Consider the following 21,821-nt stretch of genomic DNA (forward strand, 5'->3'; position numbering starts at 1 on the left):
CCCCTTTGTTCCCAGGGCGAGGGGTTTATCTCACAGTGAGATACCTGTTGCCTTTGCTGCAGCTCTGAATCGTAGCAGAGCTCGGGCAGGGGAGAGGCTCTGCCATGGATACATCGCTGTGAATATACCACAGCGGGACAGAAGCCACGTTGAGCCCCTTCAGCAGCTGTTATTTCAGCAGGCCATCTGCCAGCTGTCCCTCGCTCTGTTCTTTCCCACTTACCTGCTGGCAGCCCCTGCGGCTCCCCTCCCAGGTGGACCCTGCAGGTGACCGGCCTGTGGAAAGACAAGCCACACCTGGCCCCGTCCTTGTTGGTTGCTGGTGAGAAAGTCCAAGGCCGAGCCGTGGCTGGAGGAGGAGAACACGCTCACAGGGGGTTGGTGCCCGCAGGTCTTGGGGGAAGTTCTGCACCTTCTTGCCACCTCCTCTCCCTTCATCTGCTATTCACAGCCTCTCCCAAGACAACACTTCTGTACCCAACAGTGCCCGCAGGGAATCAAGAAGGATCTCTTTTTGTGCTTTCCTTTCTCTTCCTTGAATTAACACTTACCTTCTATAGATCTGCTGCATTATTCATATTTTGCTATGGAGAGTTAGCTTTTCTCCCTCTTATATGGAGGAGGGAAGCATACGTAGCTCTACTGGAAATGTGGAGGGAAGTTTACTTTTCCAATTTTTCCACAATAGCACAGTGAACGTTGATAGTAAAAGCCCATAACAGGCTATAGAAATGGCTTGCCATCACTCGATCGGATGTAAGACATGAATACGGTACATGGCAAAACATTCCCAATAAATACTCCTCACGTAAGCATTTCAAAACCAAAAAAGCAGGAAAAAACCACATGGTCATCCGGAAAAACATGCCTGAAGGCAGGAAGGAAGAGAGCAGAAGCTGGAGCTGCACACAAAACCTGCCGATTCACACAGCTGCTCTTTTTGTGAAATCTTGGACGTGGGCCAGGATTTCCACTCTGTCCCTTCCACCTTTGCATTTTGCTCCAGTTTTGATCCACTGGCGCAGCTCTTCTGGACCTGGAGGGGAAGTTTGGAAACCCACACACCTCTGGAAGAGGAGAGCAGTGAGGAGGCTGCCACACTGCTCCCTCTGCTCGGAGCATTAACGCACCCAAAAAGGCACAACTCCTGGCAAATCCTCACTAAAATGGCCTCTCGCTGGAGGCGGATTCACATTTTCAGGCTCAAACAGTTAATGTTTTAAAATATTTAGAGGTGCTTTTTCATTTATATGCTATACTTTGTTTCCTTAATTCCTATTACTACACATTTCTCTTTATAACTGTATCAAACCGTAATTAAAAAAACGCTGTGCTCTTCCTTTGGGCCCTCAGATACACTAATGGGACTGTGCTTGGTTTTTTGTCGATCGTGGAATCACAGAAATCAGCATTTACAGACTCTCCTATATGTCCAAAGTATCGCACAGACTAATGCCTTTTACATCAAATTTGCCATGCTGTATCAGACACGGATCCGTCTAATCCAGGGTCCTGTTTCCAGCATTAACCAACAGCCGATGCTTCAGAGGAGGTAAATGTCAACAACTCCCCCCAAAACAGGTACCTCCCTCTTCACCGCCCAGTGCCTGTGACCTACTGGTCCCATTCTTTTCAGGCTCTGGGTTCTGAACAGGAGGTGAACTATTTTCCGTTTTTTACACACGTGTCAATAAAGGAAGATGGGGAGCTGCTACCACCAGAGCACCTCTGCCCCAGGCAAAAAGCTTACAATCTCAACCCAGATATTTTGTCACAGTTTTCCTGATGTTCAAAGGCTTTCAGGTTGCTTGAATAGAAGTGAAAAGAAATAATTTATTGAAACGTTAATTATGGATAGCAGAAATTTTAAAGCATGAAAGCTGCCAAATTTCACTGGAAGGTCCAAGCACGTTTATTTTGTGCAGCCCCATCTGATTAGACAATTAATTTCTTATCCGGTGGTTATGGATGTTGCTTTTATTCCACAGAAGGAATATTACTATCACAGGAGTCCTAGCCCATCAACACACTCCTTCCTGGCAGAGACGACGGTGGGCATTTGGTCAGGCTGTGACCCGCTGGCAGGGGGCTGGGGGAAGAGGGTGGCCCACACATGGGGGCAGTGGGGCACCTCACACCACTTTTCCTGCTGGTTCCCTTGGCAAGGCCACAGCAATGGGATGGTGGAGGAGGCCGGGCTGCTCATGGCCTGGGGGGAAGCCCCATTTTACAGCAATACAAAGCATCTCTCCTAGTGCAGCGAACGCACGCTGTTCTGCACGTCTTGATAGTTCTCCCACAGGGACGGCTGCTGCCCACCAGATCCAGACCTGCCACTGGATTATTCAGATAAAAGAAACATCTTTTTAATCCCAGCCATGAAATCTGTATCCTCTCCTTCAAACTGCTGAAAGCCCTTCACATCCTTGTGATAACAAATGGTACCTTTCACCCTCATGCACATGCCTGCCCATCCCTTCCATCCCATGATGGACTTCACAGGTTATCAATGTCTGTCCAGGCACCACGTATCTAATATGACCCCAATTTTGAGTTAATTTTCCTTCTGAGAGAGAAGCCACAGATAAAATATGGTTCCTGATGGTAGTGCTCAGCTGGAAAAGGTGACATGACAATCTAAGCACTATCAGAGGAGAAAAAATAGCCTAACAGATAACGTTACCTCAGGCTGCGATACAATTTATCCTTACTCATGAGACCCCTGGTAACGTTACCATCCTGTGCAACATCCTCCTCCCCAGCGCTATGAGCTCCTGCACACCAGAGCCACTCTATCACTCCCCTCCTCAGCTGGACGGGGAAGAGAAAAGAATGAAAGACTCATGAGTCGAGATAGGGGCAGGGAGAGATCATTCACCAACTATTATCATGGGCATGACAGACTTGACTTGGGCAAATTAGTTTAATTTATTAGCAATCAAATCAGAGTAGGGTAATGAGAAATAAAACCAAATCTTAAAACACCTTCCCCCCACCCCTCCCTTCTTCCAGGGCTCAATTTCACTCCCAATTTTTCTTTACCTCCTCCACAAGAGCGGCACAGGGGGATGGGGATGGGGGTTGTGGTCAGTTCATCACACGCTGCTCCTTCTTCCTCAGGGAGAGGACTCCTCACACTCTTCCCCTGCTCCAGCATGGGGTCTCTCCATCGGGAGACAGTTCTACATGAACTTCTCCAATCTGAGTCTTTCCCATGGGCTGCAGTTCTTCGTGAACTGCTCCAGCGTGGGTCCCTTCCACAGGGTGCAGTCCTTCAGGAACAGACTGCTCCAGCATGGGTCCCTTCCACAGGGTCGTAAGTCCTGCCAGCAAACCTGCTCCAGTGTGGGCTTCTCACTGGGTCACAGCCTCCTTTGGGCATCCACCTGCTCCAGCGTTGGATCCTCCACGGGCTGCAGGTGGATATCTGCTCCACTGTAAAACTCCATGGGCTGCAGGGGGACAGCCTGCCTCACCATGGTCTTCACCACAGGTTGTGGGGGAATCTCTGCTACGGTGCCTGGAGCACCTCCTCCCCCTGCTTCTTCACTGACCTTGGTGTCTGCAGAGTGTTCCCTCACATATTCTCACTCCTTTCTCCTGCTGCTCTTGCTGTTCTGCAGTTTTGTTTGGTGTCCCCCCCCCCCCCTTCTTAAATATGATCTCACAGAGGCACTATCAGTTACCATCACTGACAGGCTCGGCCTTGGCCAATGGTGAGTCCTTCTTGGAGCTGGCTGGCATTGGCTCTCTTGGATATAGGGGAAGCTTCTAGCAGCTTCTCACAGGAGCCACCCCTGTAGCCCTCCCACTACCAAAACATTGCCACGCAAACCCAATACAGCTTCACAGGGCTCCCTCACAAACCTTTTCTCCTTAGCGAGACAGCTCCAAAACTCTTACGACTAAGATGCAGGAGAGCTACTCACCTTTGTCTGCTTCCATGAATCCCCCACGTCCAGATTCCAGTGGCAAAGCAGGTAGCTGGCATCACACCAGAAGTACCTTTTGTTCCTCGGAGCCGGCAGCATGCCAGGCATGATTCCAGCAAACGGCATCTCCCACTCGGGTGTACATGACAGCCACACACTCTCTTGCTCCTTTGCCTTCTTGCTGATAACACCTACGTGACCTATTCATTAGCAACTCGTTTGACATGGGATTTCTGCAGCAGTAAATCAGTTTTTAAGTGCTCCTGAAATCCCCACAGCCCATTAGCCTCCTGTATGGTTTACCTCTCCTGTTTTGCTTTGTTTTCTCCCATTCCTTCCTGCACACATCTCTTCTGCCAGCCCCCTATTGCACTTCCAGGATCGTAAACTGGAACCCACTCACATTTTTCGTGTTTAGCAGGGCATTAGTCATTTATTAATATTCAGAGTAGATGTAAATAGAAAAGCTCATCTCCAAAAGACTCCTGAAGCAACACAGGCAAAACAACAGTAAACCAGAAAACCTGGCGCACCATCCACCTTCCTACCTCGCTGGATCATGCCAAGAGCCGAGGGGATGATGCTGAGCCCCTCGTCTCCAAACCCCTTCACACCTCCCTCTGCGCAGTTCATAGCCTGCTGATAAAAGACAGGTGAGGCTAAACCAGGCCACAAGCATCATCTCTGCCATGACATTTCCCTTCTCGGAGTACTGCCAATATTGACTGCAATGAGATAATTTCCCTTTTTTGTGACTTGAAATGCAGCGCACAATTGCGGAGCAGCCGCTGGGGCTGTCACGCCGTCATGGGAGCCAGAAGACCCAACTCGCAGCCTGCAAGCTTACAGGGATTTGGGGCTCGAAGCTGTACAACATTTGCTCTGTACATATAGGCCTGTACCAAAGGAGCTCAGAAAAAAAAAATAAATCATCTCCTGGAAACTACCCAGAGCTTTTCTCTCTGAGGGAAACAAACGAGGCCTTAATTAATTTTCTTTCAAATACAGCAAATTGACTTCTGCTCCAGTTGTGCTAGATTCAAGCCACACAGCACAATGGTATTAATTCCACTTCACTTAAGGACTAAACGTTCAGTGCAAGGAAAAGGGAGTTTCCTGTAGGTCTTGCTTATGTTGAAGTCAACAACTAAAGCACTCTGGTTTTCACAGGAGTGGCTTCTTCAGTGCCTGCATTTCTGAGGTTGACTGCGACATGCCTCTGGGTTAACACGGCAAAATGCAGGACACATTGAAGGCACTGGCTGAGCAAGTTGCCTGGTCCCTTGCATATTTTTGAAGATCTGCCACATCCCGCCTCAAATTTCATTTTACAGGCTCAAAGATCAAAGCTCTTTTAGTGTCCTGTCCCAAGGCTACCTTCCTGGTTTGCTGATCATCCCAACTAGCTCCGCTGTCTCAAACTTCATTTAATTTCTCTTAACACCAAAGTCCTGCCTGCAGCATTTCCTAACACCAGAATAATAAGCAGCATTCTGGACAGGGTCTCCTTAGCTCCTCACAAACCAGTGGTGTACTCCCTCGTCTCCACCAGAGACACTTTGCCCAGTAAACCAGAAGATCACATTGGCTGCCTTGGCTTTGCTTCACATGGGTAGCTTAGAGCCCCCCTGCAGCTGTCACCCACCCCTTCTCCAAGAGAGGTGCGCCCAGATGCCAGCAGAACGATTCGCCTGGGTACAGCACCTCTGTACAGCAGCCATCCTGCACCAGTATCTCACCATGGTATCTTACAGTGCCATGCACCTGTACCAGCTTGTCCAGCACCATCTCATGAATCCCATCCCTACACTGGGCTAAAAACTCAGGGAAAAAAAGGTATGACAAAACCCAAATTACTGAGTCCAGCGAAATTGTTGGTGTAAGCAGAGAAACTGCAGAATCTGACCTATATACATGCATATATGAAACACCAATTCTACAAAACTGTTATAGGAAAATATCCATCCTACTCACCAGCTCAGCTCCACCTTCATGCAGACTCCATTTAGTATCCGTTCAATGACACAGTAGCTGTACCATCGCCTATGTGCTACAATAAAGAGGTACAGGGGATGCCATTTTGCTTGTCTGAGGGATTCTGTTTCAAAGAGGCTGAAGGACAAGATCTCCTTCACTGTAAAATCCCGTGATTAAGTTACCTTCCAACCATCTTGAAATCCTCCCGCTGCCAAATTTATCTAATATATTTAATATACGGCTTCATTATCACATTGGCTATGCACTGCTTAGGGAAGGTGCTACTATTCCTTTTCACAGATGGAAGAGGGAGGCCCACATCCCCAAAGGTCCCCACTCATAGCATTTATTTAGGTAAAAAAATGACAAAGCAAAGAACCGAACCTGTTCCTAACACCCATTGTCCTCAAGCATTCGGTTTTTCCAATGAGAACTTCATTTTCCAGGTTCTCCTGTGAAAAGCAACCTGATTTGCTCTCAGCTTCTCCTTTCATTATCAATTTTGAAAATTAAATTAAGAAAGTCAGGCATCTCTTGACGACTTCTTCTTCAAAATGAAGGGTAGCTGTAAAAATCTTTCTATTTCAGTAGGTTTTTATTATGGGACATTTGTTAACTTCTTGGATTCCCATCTGTTTTTTCCACATGATGTTGCATTGTTTGGCTACGTATAGTGACTCTGTGCACCTCAGGGAAGCAGTAAATCTTTATTCTCTTTCCCCTCTATAAAAACTCAGCCCTTTTCAAGTTGCAAAGCTGCATATTAAAACTACTGTCTGCTGACTTTCATATTTTCTGAGGCAACATCTGGCATAAAAACTGATTGCAAATATGATCAGAGTTAGGAAGATTTCCTTCCAGCAGTCTTCCAGCTGGCTTTATTCCCAGTTATCAGCCCAATGGAAAAGAAAAATCTATTTGGCACTGTCTCCAGTTGCAGTCTCTCACTCTTCAAGTAGAAGAGTTTCCCTTCTCTGGGAGGTTTTGATGGCATGGCATGCAGATGATGGGATCTGAACTAAACTGGAACTGGTCCAGCCGCCGGCGTTCGGGATGAATGCTCTCTGCTGCCTAAGGAACTAGGAATCATAGAATCATAGAATCATAGAATCTTCATGGTTGGAAGGTACCTTTGAGATCATCGAGTCCAACCATACACACACACAAAAAAAAACAAACAAAAAAACCCCAAACCCACAAACAAACAACCTACAATCTCTGCCACTAGAGCATGCCCTGAAGTGCCAAATCTACATGTTTCTTAAATACCTCTAGGGATGGAGACTCAACCACCTCCCTGGGCAGGCTGTTCCAGTGCCTGACCACTCTTCCAGTAAAGTAATTCTTCCTAATATCTAATCTAAACTTCCCCTGCCACAATTTCAGACCATTTCCTCTGGTCCTGTCATTATTCACCTGGGAGAAGAGGCCAACACCCACCTCTCTACAACCTCCTTTCAGGTAGTTGTAGAGGGCAATGAGGTCTCCCCTCAGCCTCCTCTTCTCCAAGCTAAACATGCCCAGCTCCCTCAGCCTCTCCTCATATGACCTGGTCTCCAGACCCCTCACCAGCCTGGTAGCTCTCCTCTGGACACGCTCCAGCACTTCAACGTCCCTCTGGTACAGAGGGGCCCAGAACTGGACACAGTACTCGAGGTGAGGCCTCACCAGTGCCAAGTACAGAGGCACGATCACTTCCCTGCTCCTGCTGGCCACGCTGCTCCTGATACAGGCCAGGATGCTGTTGGCCTTCTTGGCCACCTGGGCACACTGCTGGCTCATGTTAAGCTGGCCGTCCACCAGCACCCCCAGGTCCTTTTCTGCCGGGCAGCTTTCCAGCCACTCTTCCCCAAGCCTGTAGCGTTGCTTGTGATTGTTGTGACCGAAATGCAGGACCCGGCACTTGGCCTTATTAAACCTCATACAGTTGGCCTTGGCCCATCGATCCAGCCTGTCCAGGTCCCTCTGTAGAGCCTTTCTACCCTCAAGCAGATCAACACTCCCACCTAGTTTGGTGTCATCTGCAAACTTACTGAGGGTGCACTCAATCCCCTCATCCAGATCATCGATAAAGATATTAAACAAAACTGGCCCCAAAAATGAGCCCTGAGGGACACCACTGGTGACTGGCCGCCAAGAGGATCCCAGCTCTTGCTGTAGATAATAATAGAGTTTATCCTCTCCAAAGTCTAAGCATGCAGATATAGATATAATTTGGGGGAATATAAATGTAATCCTATCATTATGCGTAGTAGGCTTCAGCTGCAGACATTCGCCTGTAATTAAGCAGAATTATTCATAAGGGGGCTGGCTGTAGCCGAGGCAGACTCAGTAGCTCAGGTTATTGTTAAACGGTGTTAAAACAGCAGGAGCAACTCATCGCCTCGTTGGGCCTCATGTGGGTGCATGATGTGACTCTGCCCGTGTGCGATCGCTCTGCCTCCGCCAGTGCAATATTTGCCTTTCAGTTCTCCTGAGTTCGGGGGGCAGGCATCACGGGCTTAATGCTTCTTCGCCTTTCTCCTCCAGCTGTAATGTACATCAATGCAGGGCGAGTACAAAGCCCCCATATACCTCTTTTACGCTCCATGAGCATGGGTGTACAGCTAACAAAGTGAGGAAGGGTCCATCTCCCAACTCCTGACCCCTCTCTCGTGCTCCCTGCTGCGCTTCACTCCCAGATAAGAGCAGAAGCAAACAGCAAATCTCTTCCTTCTGTCTACAAGCTCCTCAGCACAGCATCACCAGGCAAGACCAAGTACAATCTAGGAATGGAAAAGTAGCTCATATTTAGACCGGAACATTGAACACTATGCCCTGGAAAACTATGTTTTGTTATGGCTTCTGATAGAGTAAGGAGGAGCGATGTGAGATTTTTGCAGTTGTCCTAAAAACACCTAACTGATAAAATCCATGCCATAGTCAAGGTAGAAATCATACAGAAAGAGAAAGAAACTGTTACTATTCAGCTAATAAACACCTCATATTACTTAAAACTAAAATAATTCAAAATGTCCAGTCTTAATCGAACAGTTTTTTCTATTTGATTACACTTTGCATTTTACTCCCCCTGAAGAGCATCACCAGCAATGTCATATTTCCCACTGTTCTTCAATAGCTTCACGTTGCGATTTCCAGGCTGTGCCAGAATAAATAGCTCAGCTTGGAAACTGAAACAGCATGCAAGACTGATCATTTGCTCAAAACAAACAGTTTTCAAGTAAATGAATGGAACGTAATTGCATTTCAGCTTCAGCTTGAAGATGTAACAAGCGTTAGCATGTAATCTTCCTGTCAAGTTTACACTCAATGGCACTTGCTTATTAGAGATGATTCTGGGTCACTGCACTATTTGTATATGGATAGTAGCTCATGGAGGTGCAGTTTGTAGCCCTGCACAGATCACTCTAACGGTGTACTCTGACTTCTCATATAACAAGGACTTCCTTGTACTAATTTCTGAGTGATTCACATATTTGTTTACCCCATCTTAAGTTTGCTCTGTGACCCTGGAGCCAAATCTATCCTCCACGATTCACCTGTGCAAGGGCTCCATAACTCCCTCATGACCCATGAGCTCTCTCCGTAAGAAGCCAAGCCTGACCAGGAGAACTGAGTGCATGAGGTTCAGCAGCCACATCTCAGATTTCCTTTCTAATTTCTCCAGAAATAAGCGCTGACAACAGAATATCCCCAAAAGCAAATAAAATCTGCTCTTACATCTACACTTGTTTCCATGGAAATATGTACTGACAAGGTTTTTTCCCCTCGTTTTCAAAATGTTCTCTGCCAGTCCAGCCAACTGCATAAGTTTACCCAAATACAGAGACTACTGCAGATGTGCCAAACTTGCACAAAGCAGAGAGCTGTTCAACGTGACCCCAAGAAAGCACCCATGCAGCAACACTGCTGCCGGTCCTTAATACAGAGAGCGCCAACTGTCTGGAGATCCTGTTACCAAGGACCAGGCGTTTTTGACGAGACACCAAACAGCACGCACCATAGCGTCATCCAGCAAGCTGAACAATAATAACTACTCCCTGTCAGCACAGTTCACATGCTGGCCTTAGACTCCGGCTTTAAATTAGAGTGAAGGATGTAGTATTTGTAGTGCAAGTCTGTCCCCAGTGGCTGCCAAATATTTCGCTTCTGGCAGTAGCCCTCTGCATTGTCTGTCACCATATGTCGTTGTCTCCGGCTACCTCCTCACGCCCCATCTCTTCTCTGCTTCCCTGCTCTGCGCATCTGCCCCAACCAGAAGCTCCATTTCCCTAGAGACTCATGTGAAGTGGCTGACGCCCAGCCACAGATGACAACATTAAGCAGAGCCTCCGGGCTGCGAGCGGTGGGGACGGTGCCTCGGCTTTGGGCAGCTACTTTGAAGTGGCTCAGGGTGCTGCAGCCCGCTCCCTGCACTGGAACAGCCTGGCAGGGGGCTGCAGAACAACGCCTACGACCCAGGGGAGGAGGGAGGCTTTGCCTGGGGGGGGCAGTTTGTGGTGGCAGGAGGAGGAAAGCAAACGCCCATCCTGCTGCCCACGGAGGAAGGGAAAGGCGGGCCGTGCCAGGGCTGCGAACAGAGCAGAAGCAGGGAGTGACAAAAGCTAAAGTCAAAGCATGGGAATGGATGGAAGGAGCCAACATCAAGATGTCCCAGAGGACTTTTGCTTTTTTTAGGTTGCTACACTGACATTGTGGCATGCTGGGTTTCAGACCTTGGCTACCAGGCAAGCTCAGCATGTAAAGTCTCACAGGACTTAATGTTCAGCATTAGCTCAGAGCTGGCTGCAAAATCCCTCAGGTGGAGGGGCTGCAGGACCGTAAAGTGCGTTATGGCATGTGGCAAGGGGCAGTTTACAGCTGAGGGACCAAGGGTATCATGGGGACAGGGATCAGTAAGACCTTAGACTCAGTGCCTCATTAAAGTTTTAAATTATTTCTTAAACCACCCAGCTGACAGAGGAAGGCTGTGCTATAGAGGCTCTGGTGTGCCTGGGAGGGGTGCAGGAGCTGCCTCGGCAGAGAAGGAACACGCTCGGGAAGGCGCTGGGTGCCTGTGCCCCGTCGGCAGCTAGAGAGAGAAGGACCCAGTGCCTGGGAGACACCAGCAGCCTGTAGCCTAAAAACTGTGTCAGAGGGCTCCTTACTCTCCTCTCCCCAAGGCTGTCACCTTCCCCTTATCCCACAGGGCTCAGAAAGGAGCAGGAATATTCTGCTGCAAAACCAGGAAGAGTCTAAACAGGAGTGAGTAGGCTGAGAGCTGGAGGAGCTACACAATAGCTAGGTCAGGGTCCTCCCAACAACGGTGTAAACACATCGTTTACCTCAGAGAGTAGAAATTGCAAACTAGCTGGAGACAGGATTCAACCTGGAAAACAAAAGCTATTTAGCAAGGAGGAAATAATTCACCAACTAACAATCCCCACAGCAGAGGGGGGAACATTTCTGGAAAGTCCAACTGTGTTGAATAAACCTTAGGAGAGCTAGCATATTAGAGAAAGGGACACGAGGAGATGCAAGAGAGAGGGAAGGCAACACAGCGGGACCAGGCCTGCGCACACAGCTACCCTGTGCCGGGCAGCACGGGGGTAAGCGCTGGGCAGGAGCCCACTGCTCAGTTCAGGGCAGCAGCTACTGGGAGAGCCTGAGGCACTGGGAGGAGGTCAGAAGAAAGGTGATAGCTCTCGTTGTGCAACTACAGGGGATTGATTTGCAGTGACAGTATGTTTTCCTTGGCTCTGAGGGCTTATGGAAACAGTTTACAAACATTTGTAAGGCATAAACCCAAGCAGGAGGGAGGGCAAATTACTTACTAGAGAAGATAAAACAAAGAGAGGAAAAACTGAAGTTGAAAGTAACTGATAACATTTTAGCAATAAGCTCTAGTAGGTTGTGAAATAGCTCTCACGAGGAGAGCGGGAAAAAACCCAGGTACAGGCAGTTTTAAAGTTGTATGGGAAGAAAGTAATTAATACATGCGCAACGAAGAGCATACAGAAGAATTTGTTGAAGTGATACAAGTATTTCCACCCCCACAACCTGCAGTCCCAATTTTCCACTGCCCTACATCTCTTGCTATCATTAACAGTAATGCAAAGAAGGAAAATGTTTATTAAAGCAGGAGTGTAACCTGACAGTACTGTTCCACCTGAGTGCATAGATTTCTAGACATTTCTAGCCAACCGAGAATTAGATTTTATAATTGTGTGTGGGAAAATGGCTCACTAGCAGTGATCCTTTTGAACTCCTCCAGATATGTCCTCCTGCACCATCCAAAATCTCTTTTAGTCTTGATGGGGTAGGGATATGACTCCATGTGTGGACAGTGTGTGTTAATATCTCCTAAAGCCATATCCAGCTCCTTCTAAAATCTCCCAATAAATCTCCTTCCCATTGCATTTGGGAGAACACTTATGGGACTCCTAAAGATCCACAGGGAAACCTGAAAGATCCAGGCCAAAATGTAGCCCCACTGGAGCTGAAACTGCAACCTGCTGTCCTGGTTTGAGCAACACAGGACTAATTTCTCTTCTAATGCTCGGGAAAAGTGCACTTTCAGAAGACTCTCATGTCTGAATTCATGAAAATGTTTACTTTACAGCCAGCTAGGCTATGTGGAATTCAAGGTCTCAGTGTTTTCAAGCCTTGCCAGGTGCAGGGATGAGGAGGAGCAAGACCTGGACACTTGACCCAGACTGGCCAACAGGATTATTTCATACCATGAACATCACATTCATTATAAATTAGAAAGTTTGCTGTGCAGTTCTCTCTCTCCCTTGATGGTGGTGGTCCAGAGGACTTCTTGCCCCGATGCCGGATCCCTGAGCCCTTCCCTTCCTCCCGAAGCCATTGCGCTCACGGTGTCCGACATTTACTGTCCCCTGCTGGGAGTGTGCAGCTTCCTACTGATGGAATTGTCTAACTCTTGTACATCTTATATCGGTATCAGCATCAATACTGGTTCTTTAGTATTATTATTAATTATTTAGTCTTGTCCTATTAAATCTATTTATATTTCAGCCCTCGTGTTTCCTTGTTTTCCCCAATTCCCCTTCCCAGGTGGGGAAGATCCATTGGGTGATAGAATAATTGTCTAAATGACAATAAATTGTTATGGGTTTTCTCAAACCATAACACCTGCCAAAAGCCCCAAGAAGCCCACACCTTACCTGGCATATACACTTACCAGCTTAATGTTTTCCACAAGGAGGGAACACAGCTTGACTTGGCTTGACTGCTATGGTGATGCAGATAGTATTAATGGTTAGCCCCACCAGACAGTAAGCTGGGCTCTTCAGACAGCAGAGAGCTGTTCCTTGCCCTGAGGATTTTTCCCATAACTAATTACCAAGCTTTATAACCGTCCCCTGCAGACTAAAATGATGATGAATGAATGAGATCAGATTAGTCAATATGGTTTATTGGTGGAGTTTGCCCACTCATTGTGGATGCATCATCACTCTGTGCATTCATCAGCATGGGGATGAGCACGATTCAAAGTCTCTGCCTGTGCAATAGGAAACCACAACCAACCTGCAGCTCTTCAGCTTTCTCCCAAGGGCTCCCTAGACCTTTCTTGGGTCCTTCTGTTGCTCTGTATCCTTGTCCTGGGCCATTCTGGAAGTCCTTTGGTGAGTGCCGTTTCCTTCCTTATTAAAGCAAAGCAGATTAAGCTGAGCATGTAGAGGTTAAACAAGAAATTGCTGAAAAGCACTGAAGTTGTAACACAGTGGCTAGTGGTCCATTTGCTACTACTGTCCTCTGCCTGACAAAATCAGAGTTGCTCCACTGTGTGGCACAGATGCTCTGCAGCTCCACAACCAGCAACAATCCCCTTTTTGCTGAACAGTATTTCTAGAGCAGGGTATTCCTCAACCCCACTGTGGCTGTTGAGCCCAGGATCCCTGTAGAAACCGGTGAATCCATCAAAGTAACTGCAACCAGCCCATTCAAAGTGGGTACCTGCAAAGGCATACTGTATTGCCCACAACATCACTCTAGTTCCCTCCTTCTTAGTCCTGACACATCCCTGCAGCAAGCAGTAGCTTACTTTAGCACTAAAGGGAATAGAGTTTCATGGCTGGAAACTGCTTTGCACTGAAATTTGAGAGCTGTGGCTTTCCTTTCCATCTCCGGCACCAATTTCCTAAGTGGCCCAAGGCAGGCACCTTCATCTCCCTGTGGCTCAGTTTGCCATCTGTAAAACTGGGTTAGCACCCCCTCTTCCTTCTTATGCCCCTTTATCCTCTCTTATACTAATTGCAAATACGGATGGGCTTGTTTGTGTGCGGGCGCAGTGCAAAATGGGGGGGGGGGGGGGGGGGGCACGACGGTGGAAGTGCCGCTCGTATGGGGAAGGTCTAAAGGGAAGGATGCGTGTACGGAGGACCAGGTGCACGGAGGGACGGCGGGATGGAGGGATGCGCACTCGGGGATGGAGGATTCCTGCAGGGAAGGACACACGCCTGGCGGGCCGGGCGTCCGCCCACCTCCCGACCCACCCCCGGCGCCGCTCCCGCCGCAGCGGTGTGGGGTGGGCAGGGGGCGGGACACCCCCCCACACCTCCCCCCGCCCGGCAGCAACGCTGCCCCCCGCCCGGCCCGGCCCCGCCGTGGGGCTGCGGGGCGGGTTCCCCCCGCTCCCGCCTCCGCCCGCCCCCCGCGCGGGGCCTGCAGCGGGCAGCGCGGGGCGCCGCAGCCTGCGGGCGGCCGCCGTGCCCACCGCCGCCGCCCCGGAGGTGGGGGCGCCGCGCGGGGCCCGGGGTGCCATGGAGGAGCCGCCGCCGCCGCCCGCCTGATCCCCGCGGCTGCCGGCACCGAGACAAAGCGCGGGGCTGCCCACCGCGCCCGCCCGGTGAGTGCTGCGGGGAGGGGAGGGGGGGGCTCCGTCCTGCGCTGTGGGTGCCGGCCCGGGGTGGGGGGTGGTCCCGCTCCCGCACCCAGCCCTGCCTGACGCCCCCATCCTCATTCACAGCCCGGACACCCCGGTGCGCCGCTCCGCCGAGCCCGGTGCACCGCAGGCATCCTCGTTCATAGCCCGAACACCCCCCACCCCGAACAACTCCCCCGCCCCTGGCCCGGACAGACACCGTGCACCCCCAGCACCCCCATCCATTGCCAAACACGCCTGCGCCCACAGCCCAGATGTACTGCAGGGACTCTGGCTGCACCCCACGCCACCCCAAACACCCCCATCACCCCAAACGCCCCCAGGCACGCAACCCACGCACCCTAAAGACTCCCCCATCACCCCTCACTGACCGCCCAAACGCGTCTCCCCGCCCCAAAACCACCTCACCCCAGGCCCCCCCCTCCACCACACACTGACACCCCCCGCCACCTGCCCCCTCCCTCCGCAAACTGCACTCCCCCAGCCCGGGCACACACACCAGGCGCCCCCGCCCCCGCTGCAGACCCTGCCACCTCCCTCTCCCGCCCGCCCTGCCCTTGCGCCTTCCCGGGTAGACAAAAGGGGTCCGCTCCCCCCGCTCACCCGCCGCCGCTCTCTCCCTTGCAGGCCGAGCCATGGTGGAGCCGCCGGCCGAGCCTCCCCCGCAGCCCTGCCCAGCACCCGGGGGGGCGGCGGGGGGGGAGCCGGCCCGTCCCGGCGAGCAGTCGCCTCTGCTGCACCTGGACCTGTACAACTTCGACTGCGCGGCGGCGGAGGGCAGCCGGTACGTGCTGACCAGCCCGCGGTCGCTGGAGGCCTGCGCCCGCTGCGCCGTGCGGCCGGTGGAGCTGCTGCCGCGGGCGCTGGGCGAGCTGCTGCGGGAGGCCCCCGGGCGCTCCATGCGGGTGGCCGCCGGCCTCTACGAGGCCTATGAGCGGGAGCGCCGCCGCAAGCTGCAGCAATGCCGGGAGGAACGGGAGAGGATTATCCGGGAGGAGAAGAGGCGGATCCTGGCGCCCCTCGGCAGCCTGCCGCCCTCGCCCGCCGCCCGCGTCGCCCCCCGGGCTGCCGCCGCTGCTGCCGCCACCACCGGTGCGTCCCGGCCCCATGGCAGGGGGAAGCCCGGGGCGTCGGGGGGTGCCAAGGCCAAGAGCCACTCCCTGGACTCGCTGCAGAAGCGGCGTGAGGGCAGCTGGGGCAAGACCTCCTCGGAGTCGGGGGCCTCATCCTCCTACAGCGGGGAGAGCCTACGGGAGCGCGGTGGCAAAGGGGGCGGCCGGGGCCGGGGGGGAGCTGCCACCGCCAGCTCCCTTTTGGGGCGCAGCTTCAGCCTGGGCGACCTCAGCCACTCGCCGCAGACTGCCCAGAGGGTGGAGAGGATCGTCAGGGAGGTGAAGAGGAAGAAGGGTCTCTCGGAGGTGCCCGAGAGGGACAAGAAGATTGCGGCACTGATGATTGCCAAGCACCAGGAGGCCAACCTCCTGCGGGAGCAGCGGCAGGCAGCCCACCTGCAGTGGGATAGCCAGCGGCGGCTGGCAGAGCAGCGGAAGGAGCAGGAGGAGAAGGAGAAGCAGAGGCAGCTCCTGCAGGGCCAGCGGATGTGGGAGAGCCAGGTGGAGAAGCGACGGGGGAGGCTGAGCCAGGAGCAGGAGGAGGCCACCCTGCTGAAGCAGAGGCAGCGCCTGGTGTGCGAGGAGAGGTGGCGGGAGCAAGCAGAGAAGCAGGAGCGGCTGCGGAGGGAAAAGCTGGAGAGGGTAGTCCAGGAGGACAAGCAGAAGAAGCTCCATCAAGAGCACAACCTGAAGGCGAGGGAGGAGGGCAAGAAGGAGCACCGGGAGCGAGAGGAGCAGCTCCTGCAAGAGAAGCTGTCCACAGCCGCGCAGAAGAGGATGAAGAAGGAGGTGCAGCTGCAGAAGGAGAAGAAACTGCTCAACCAAGCAGAGAAGCTGAAGCATGAGGCCTTGCTCAAGGAACTGGCCAAGCAAGAGGCAGAAGAGAAGGAAATGCTGAAGGCCTCCCTGGAGATGAGTTTGACCAAGGCTCAGGAGAACTATGAGCAGCTAGTGGAGAAGAGGAACCAGGAGCTGAGGGAGAAGGCCAGGCGGGAGGACATGCAGATCCAGAGAGCCAAACTAGCAGCAGAGAAGAAGGAAAGAGAGCAGAAGGAGCACTTGGAGGCCCTGGCTAGAGAGACAGAGAGAAAGCTCCAGCATGCTGCTCAGGTGGCCGAAGAGGTTGTCCAAGAAAAGGCCCGCAAGGTGGTCTTGAGCCGTCTGGAGAAGGAGAAAGTGCAGAAGATGAACAAGCAAAAGGTGGAACAGTACGAGGACTTACGACGCAGAGAGATCCTTCTCTCTATAGAGAGGAAGCTGGAGAGGAGTGAGCAGATCTTCAAGGAGAAGAAGACTGTCTTAGAAAATGCCAGGTCTGTTGCCCGGGCGTCCTTCCACGTCCGGGAAAAGGTACGGGAGGAGACGAACATGCGCACCTTTGACAAGATGGCCTTGGAAGCAGAACTGCATGCCCACCTGAACAAGAAATGAAAGATCTTGTCATGAATGAGTGGGGATACATCACCGGTTGTCCATCATAATGCATCAGAAAGCTCCTCCGCATTAACATTTAACATTTCAAAAACAACAGCAACAACCAACAACCACCCTAATTTCTTATTTTGGGGGAACAGGGTACCGCACAAAAACGTGGCAGCTATTTCACATACTTTTTAAAATACGTTTTTGTTCTGGTTGTGTTTTAAGGACTGACTTCAGCCATCTTTTCAGAGGGGAAGCGAGCTTTTGTGTCCTCCACCCCACAAGCACACACATTTTCTCAAATAGGGCTGCAGAAGAAGTCTGCTTGGGGCCTGTGAGGTACCTATTGATTGTCTACAACCGGAGCTGACTACAGCTGCTCTCTTTTCATTTGGAAATGCAGACAACAGAGACTAAGGACTACTAGAGCCTACTGACTAAGAACCAAAACCACCCCGGCTGAGTCTGGCTTGAGTGACAGGCAGCTTGGTTTAAGTTACGGGACTGCATTTTCAAAGCCGCTGCACTTCCATACCAAAGGTGAGGAGGGCTGGAGTTACAGAATGCCGTACGCCCCGGGTGCTCCTCGCCTGCTGCTGGTACTGAGCAAGAGACAGCACAGATCAAGGCTTTGTAACATCATGTAAGTAGACATTATGATCAGAGCTGGGCAGGAGCTGTTAGAAGTGCTCACAAACACAATTTCACGTTTGCTGTTTGCAACTGTTGCCCCTTCCGGGTATCCTCACCTCTCCTTCTCCTTTCAAAGTTTCTCTTACAAACATCTGTACAATTTCTTCTTTTCTTTTGGAGGAGGAGAGGAGTTTGTGGGCAGTCCACAAACTGATGGGCACCCATACAACCCGCTTGTTTGTTAAAATGTAAAAATGAATGGAATGAACCTGCGGAATCTGGCCTTTATGGCAAACACGTGGATCATTTGTAAATGGAAATCTGCAAACAGATTGCATAGAGAAATTGCCACCTTTGGGAAGTCTCAAAACTCAAGGAGACCCTCAGCAACCTTGTCCAACTTGGCCTGCCTTGAGCAGGAAGTTGGACCAGGTGTCCTCCAGAGATCCCTTCCAACCTAACGGTTCTATGAGCTGCATACGATGAGATGTTCACCCAGCTCTTATCATCGTCTACTGGGTAGGGCAGCGTTTATCTGTCCACTGGTGCTAACAGTTGTATTCTTACATAGGGCACAAGAAAGAGTAGATGCACAAAATAAGGTACATTACAGATCCTCTTAGATGAGGATCATGGCTTTTTTATAACTCTAACTCAATACCATTTAGAGGTAACTGGGTCCTTCTGCCATTACTGCACTGGAAATGTGAAAAGCCTACCTATGCCCTGTGCACAGCATTCAAGTAAGGCAGTGTTCTGCTCCAGGTTTCCATGTTTACTCTCCGCTGGGTTGCAGATACAAGCACACATGCAAACCAGGCACTTTCTGCTGTTTTTTTCTGGCTCTGGGCAGTGCCAGCTCTCTGTTCCACCGCCCGTGACGCCATGCTGGGTTGCTGTGGTGATGGCATCAGACCTGGAACATGTGGGAGAAGCAGCAAGAACAGCCAGGATCTTGTTTCCGTGTGGATGTCTCTGGCAAACAATACAGTAGAAGAGAAAAACAGAAGACGGCTGACGTGTGGCACAGACATGCAGTCCTGCATGCATAGATTGCTTAACAGAATTTCCCAGGAGGTGACAGCAGGTCAAAAACCTCTTAGAAGGCTTTAAGAAAGGTGTTAAATGAACAGCAACAACAACAGTAGACCAAGTGCACCCTGATGCCCTGCAAGGCTGGAGACCTTATACAAACAATGTTGAAAACGAAGCAAGTAGGAATTTTCTTTGATTTTGATGGAACTTGCTCCTCTTTGAATCACGGTACAATTGGTGCTGTTGAGGGCAGGCAGCGTGGAAGTCGGAATTAGGGCACCTGAGCTATGTTTGCTCTGTCAGTCACTGGCTGGCTGTGTAACGCCAGGCAAGTCCTCAGGGGCTGGGCTTGCTCCTATTGATATAAACGGAAGCAGAGTCGGGCTCTTGGGATTGCTGGGACTCGCAGGAAATAGCGACACTGGGCTTGGCAGAACGCTTCAGAGACTTTGGGCAAGTGATGCTAACAAAGCACAAAGTACTATTTTATTATTTATTTATTTATTTGAGTGGTTATTAAAGTAAAACATATCCGTTGGTGAAAAGCACTAATTAAGACCAAAATCTAAAAATACCAGTAGCTGTGGGAAAGATAACTGCGTTACTGTTTCCAGCTAGGAGTCTCTCTGTCCCCCTCACCGTCGTCCTCAAAACAGCAATGGTTTCGAACAGTGAGACCAATCCTGCTGTAACACCGGACAAGGTCCTTGATAAAAAACAGTCTTCTTCATGTGTCGTTTGTACAGCAGTGGTCCATGTGTGCCCTTGTAGCTGCAAAAACCTAGAAAAGAGATGCTTGGTGGCTCAAATCCAGCCTGTACAAAACCTCCCATGCTCCCTGGCAGCACTAGAGTTGGGATAAAACCTGCGGTGACTCCAGCATAGCCAACATTTCATCCTTTTCGTAGCCTTCAGGGCTGCAGAGAAAGCCTGCCAGCATGGATGTGAGGGCCATTGCTCCCTACGTCATCGCGCTGTGGTTGAAGTTCACTGCTTGATCCATTTAGGAGAGGGTGAATGGGTAGAGCTGGGAAACAGTGGACAGAAGGCAAAATGCGGTGGGTGACTGAGCAGATGCAATCTCTAACTGGAACAGTAGTTTTTCCCTAAAGTCTACCGCAATCTACCTGAAGGCTTTGTCCAAACCTCCCTCTGATGGGGCATTTCCAACGTAGACTGAGAACGTTTTACAGGCCAGAAGACATGTCTTGGCGACCGACTATAATTACACCCAGGGTCCATCTTGTGCTGCTGACTGTGTTTGACACCTTGGGGCTACTGCTGAACTAATCAAAACACACCTAAATGGTGGTAATTGGATTGGCAAACTACTGTTCCTGTACTGCGCGGTGTGCAGCTCAAGTTTTGAATGTGCAACCTAAGAAAAAAAAAAATTTTTTTTTTCAAAAGACATGAATCTGTGGATGGATATTTTTTATTTCTATGGTGGTTCCAGTCCAAAGTCTGTGAAAGTCAATGGAGTTTATAAGTTGTTTAAAATTGCAGCGTGGAAAGTTAAGTCAGCAAGTTGGGCAGAGGCATGAGAGGTATTTCTTGGGTCTGTTTATGCTTCTGTTTATTTGAGAAAGAGTTTTACTGCTGGATTTCCATGGGAATAGAAATTAAACCCTGGGACACAAGTAAAAAGTATGGGCCTTTTAGATGAGGCTTATTTGGTATTTTTGATATTGAGTTGAGGGCCAGGGAGTACTAAAAATCAAAGCAAGCAACATGTTACCTCACAGCTCGGAAGTAGAACAAGGCTTATTTAGAGCAGAGGAGCAGCTGATGACATTTGGTTAAAGCCTGCAGAAAGATAACTTAGATTGGTCCTCTCCTGGGATTAGAAAACACGTTTTAGGCTATTGCTGTATTATAATCACAAGGTTATATAATAAAGACTTTGCTTCTAGGCCATTTGCATGCATGGCGCAGAATGACCACTAGACCTTGAAATACCTGCACTTTAAAAGCAACAGCAACAAAAGGACAATTACCAGAAAGCTGCTTTGAGCGATAACGCATCTTAGATGCAGCTAGCATCAAATTCCCAGGTTTCAATTCCTAAACACTTGGGAGTCTAGCTCCGGGTTCCACGTTGTATCCCATAGCTCTTAAAGGGCAACCCAAAATCTGGATCCAGTGCCACTAAGCATTCAAATCTAAAGCCGAGCACTGACCTCTAACACACACCTCTAACCCCACTGAAAACCACTGCAGTGCTTACTGCTGCCCATTGACTAGGACTACTGCTAGAAATTGACCTGCTAGGAACAAGACTGAGTATTTACAGGGTTTCTGAAGTTGAGATATTGAAACATTAGGGAGAAAGACTCCAATATAATTCAAATGTACTAAAGAGAATTACAAGACCAAGTCCTGGGATTCATTTTCAGGCAAAACTCCCATCATCATATACTCACGTTTTGCATAGTGAGACAACATGATGAAGCACACAGCATACGAAAAGAAGAGTCTGTCGCACTGTTGGTTATGGCAGAATAAGACAAGTAATTTCAGAGGCCCCAGAACTCTGCACCCCGGTTTCCTTGGACGGGTGCCCCATGATTCTCACTTCAGTGAAACCAATGCTAAGGAAGAGTTCATCTGGTATTAGACATCAGAGAACTCACACATGGGGGAGGAGCATTGAGTAAAGAGCAGTTTCTTTTGCCTGAGCTCTGGATGAATCTTTCACCCATTTTGAGAGTTCACAGTCTATGTTGTTTATGTGGATTGCCTAGTTTTTTACAGCATCTGGGCTAAAGCTGGAGCCCTTCAGTGCCAGCGAGAGCGCCAACAGCCTCTTCTGCATGCTGC

The 21,821-nt window shown here is 50.2% G+C and overlaps 2 protein-coding genes across 2 annotated transcripts; one reads left to right on the plus strand and one right to left on the minus strand.

The window, feature by feature from the left end:
- Positions 1–1,975: 1,975 nt before the first annotated feature.
- LOC141742468 (uncharacterized) lies at positions 1,976–13,401 on the minus strand. Its single transcript, XM_074584843.1, has 2 exons — positions 3,043–13,401; positions 1,976–2,336 (listed from the first exon to the last, which is right to left on the minus strand). Exon 1 carries the CDS (start codon positions 7,830–7,832, stop codon positions 7,134–7,136), a length of 699 nt encoding a protein of 232 aa, XP_074440944.1. The 5' UTR covers positions 7,833–13,401; the 3' UTR covers positions 1,976–2,336; positions 3,043–7,133.
- Positions 13,402–14,329: 928 nt separating this feature from the next.
- CCDC177 (coiled-coil domain containing 177) lies at positions 14,330–20,412 on the plus strand. The gene is made up of 2 exons (XM_074584844.1): positions 14,330–14,763; positions 15,427–20,412. Exon 2 carries the CDS (start codon positions 15,435–15,437, stop codon positions 17,340–17,342), a length of 1,908 nt encoding a protein of 635 aa, XP_074440945.1. The 5' UTR covers positions 14,330–14,763; positions 15,427–15,434; the 3' UTR covers positions 17,343–20,412.
- Positions 20,413–21,821: the final 1,409 nt, after the last annotated feature.

The sequence above is a fragment of the Larus michahellis genome, chromosome 4, assembly GCF_964199755.1.
Source record: "Larus michahellis chromosome 4, bLarMic1.1, whole genome shotgun sequence".
Classification (NCBI taxonomy): domain Eukaryota; kingdom Metazoa; phylum Chordata; class Aves; order Charadriiformes; family Laridae; genus Larus; species Larus michahellis.

Excerpts from the sequence above, each read along its gene's own strand:
- LOC141742468 (XM_074584843.1), bottom strand. The coding sequence starts at position 7,832 with ATGAGGTTTAATAAGGCCAAGTGCCGGGTCCTGCATTTCGGTCACAAC.
- CCDC177 (XM_074584844.1), top strand. The coding sequence starts at position 15,435 with ATGGTGGAGCCGCCGGCCGAGCCTCCCCCGCAGCCCTGCCCAGCACCC.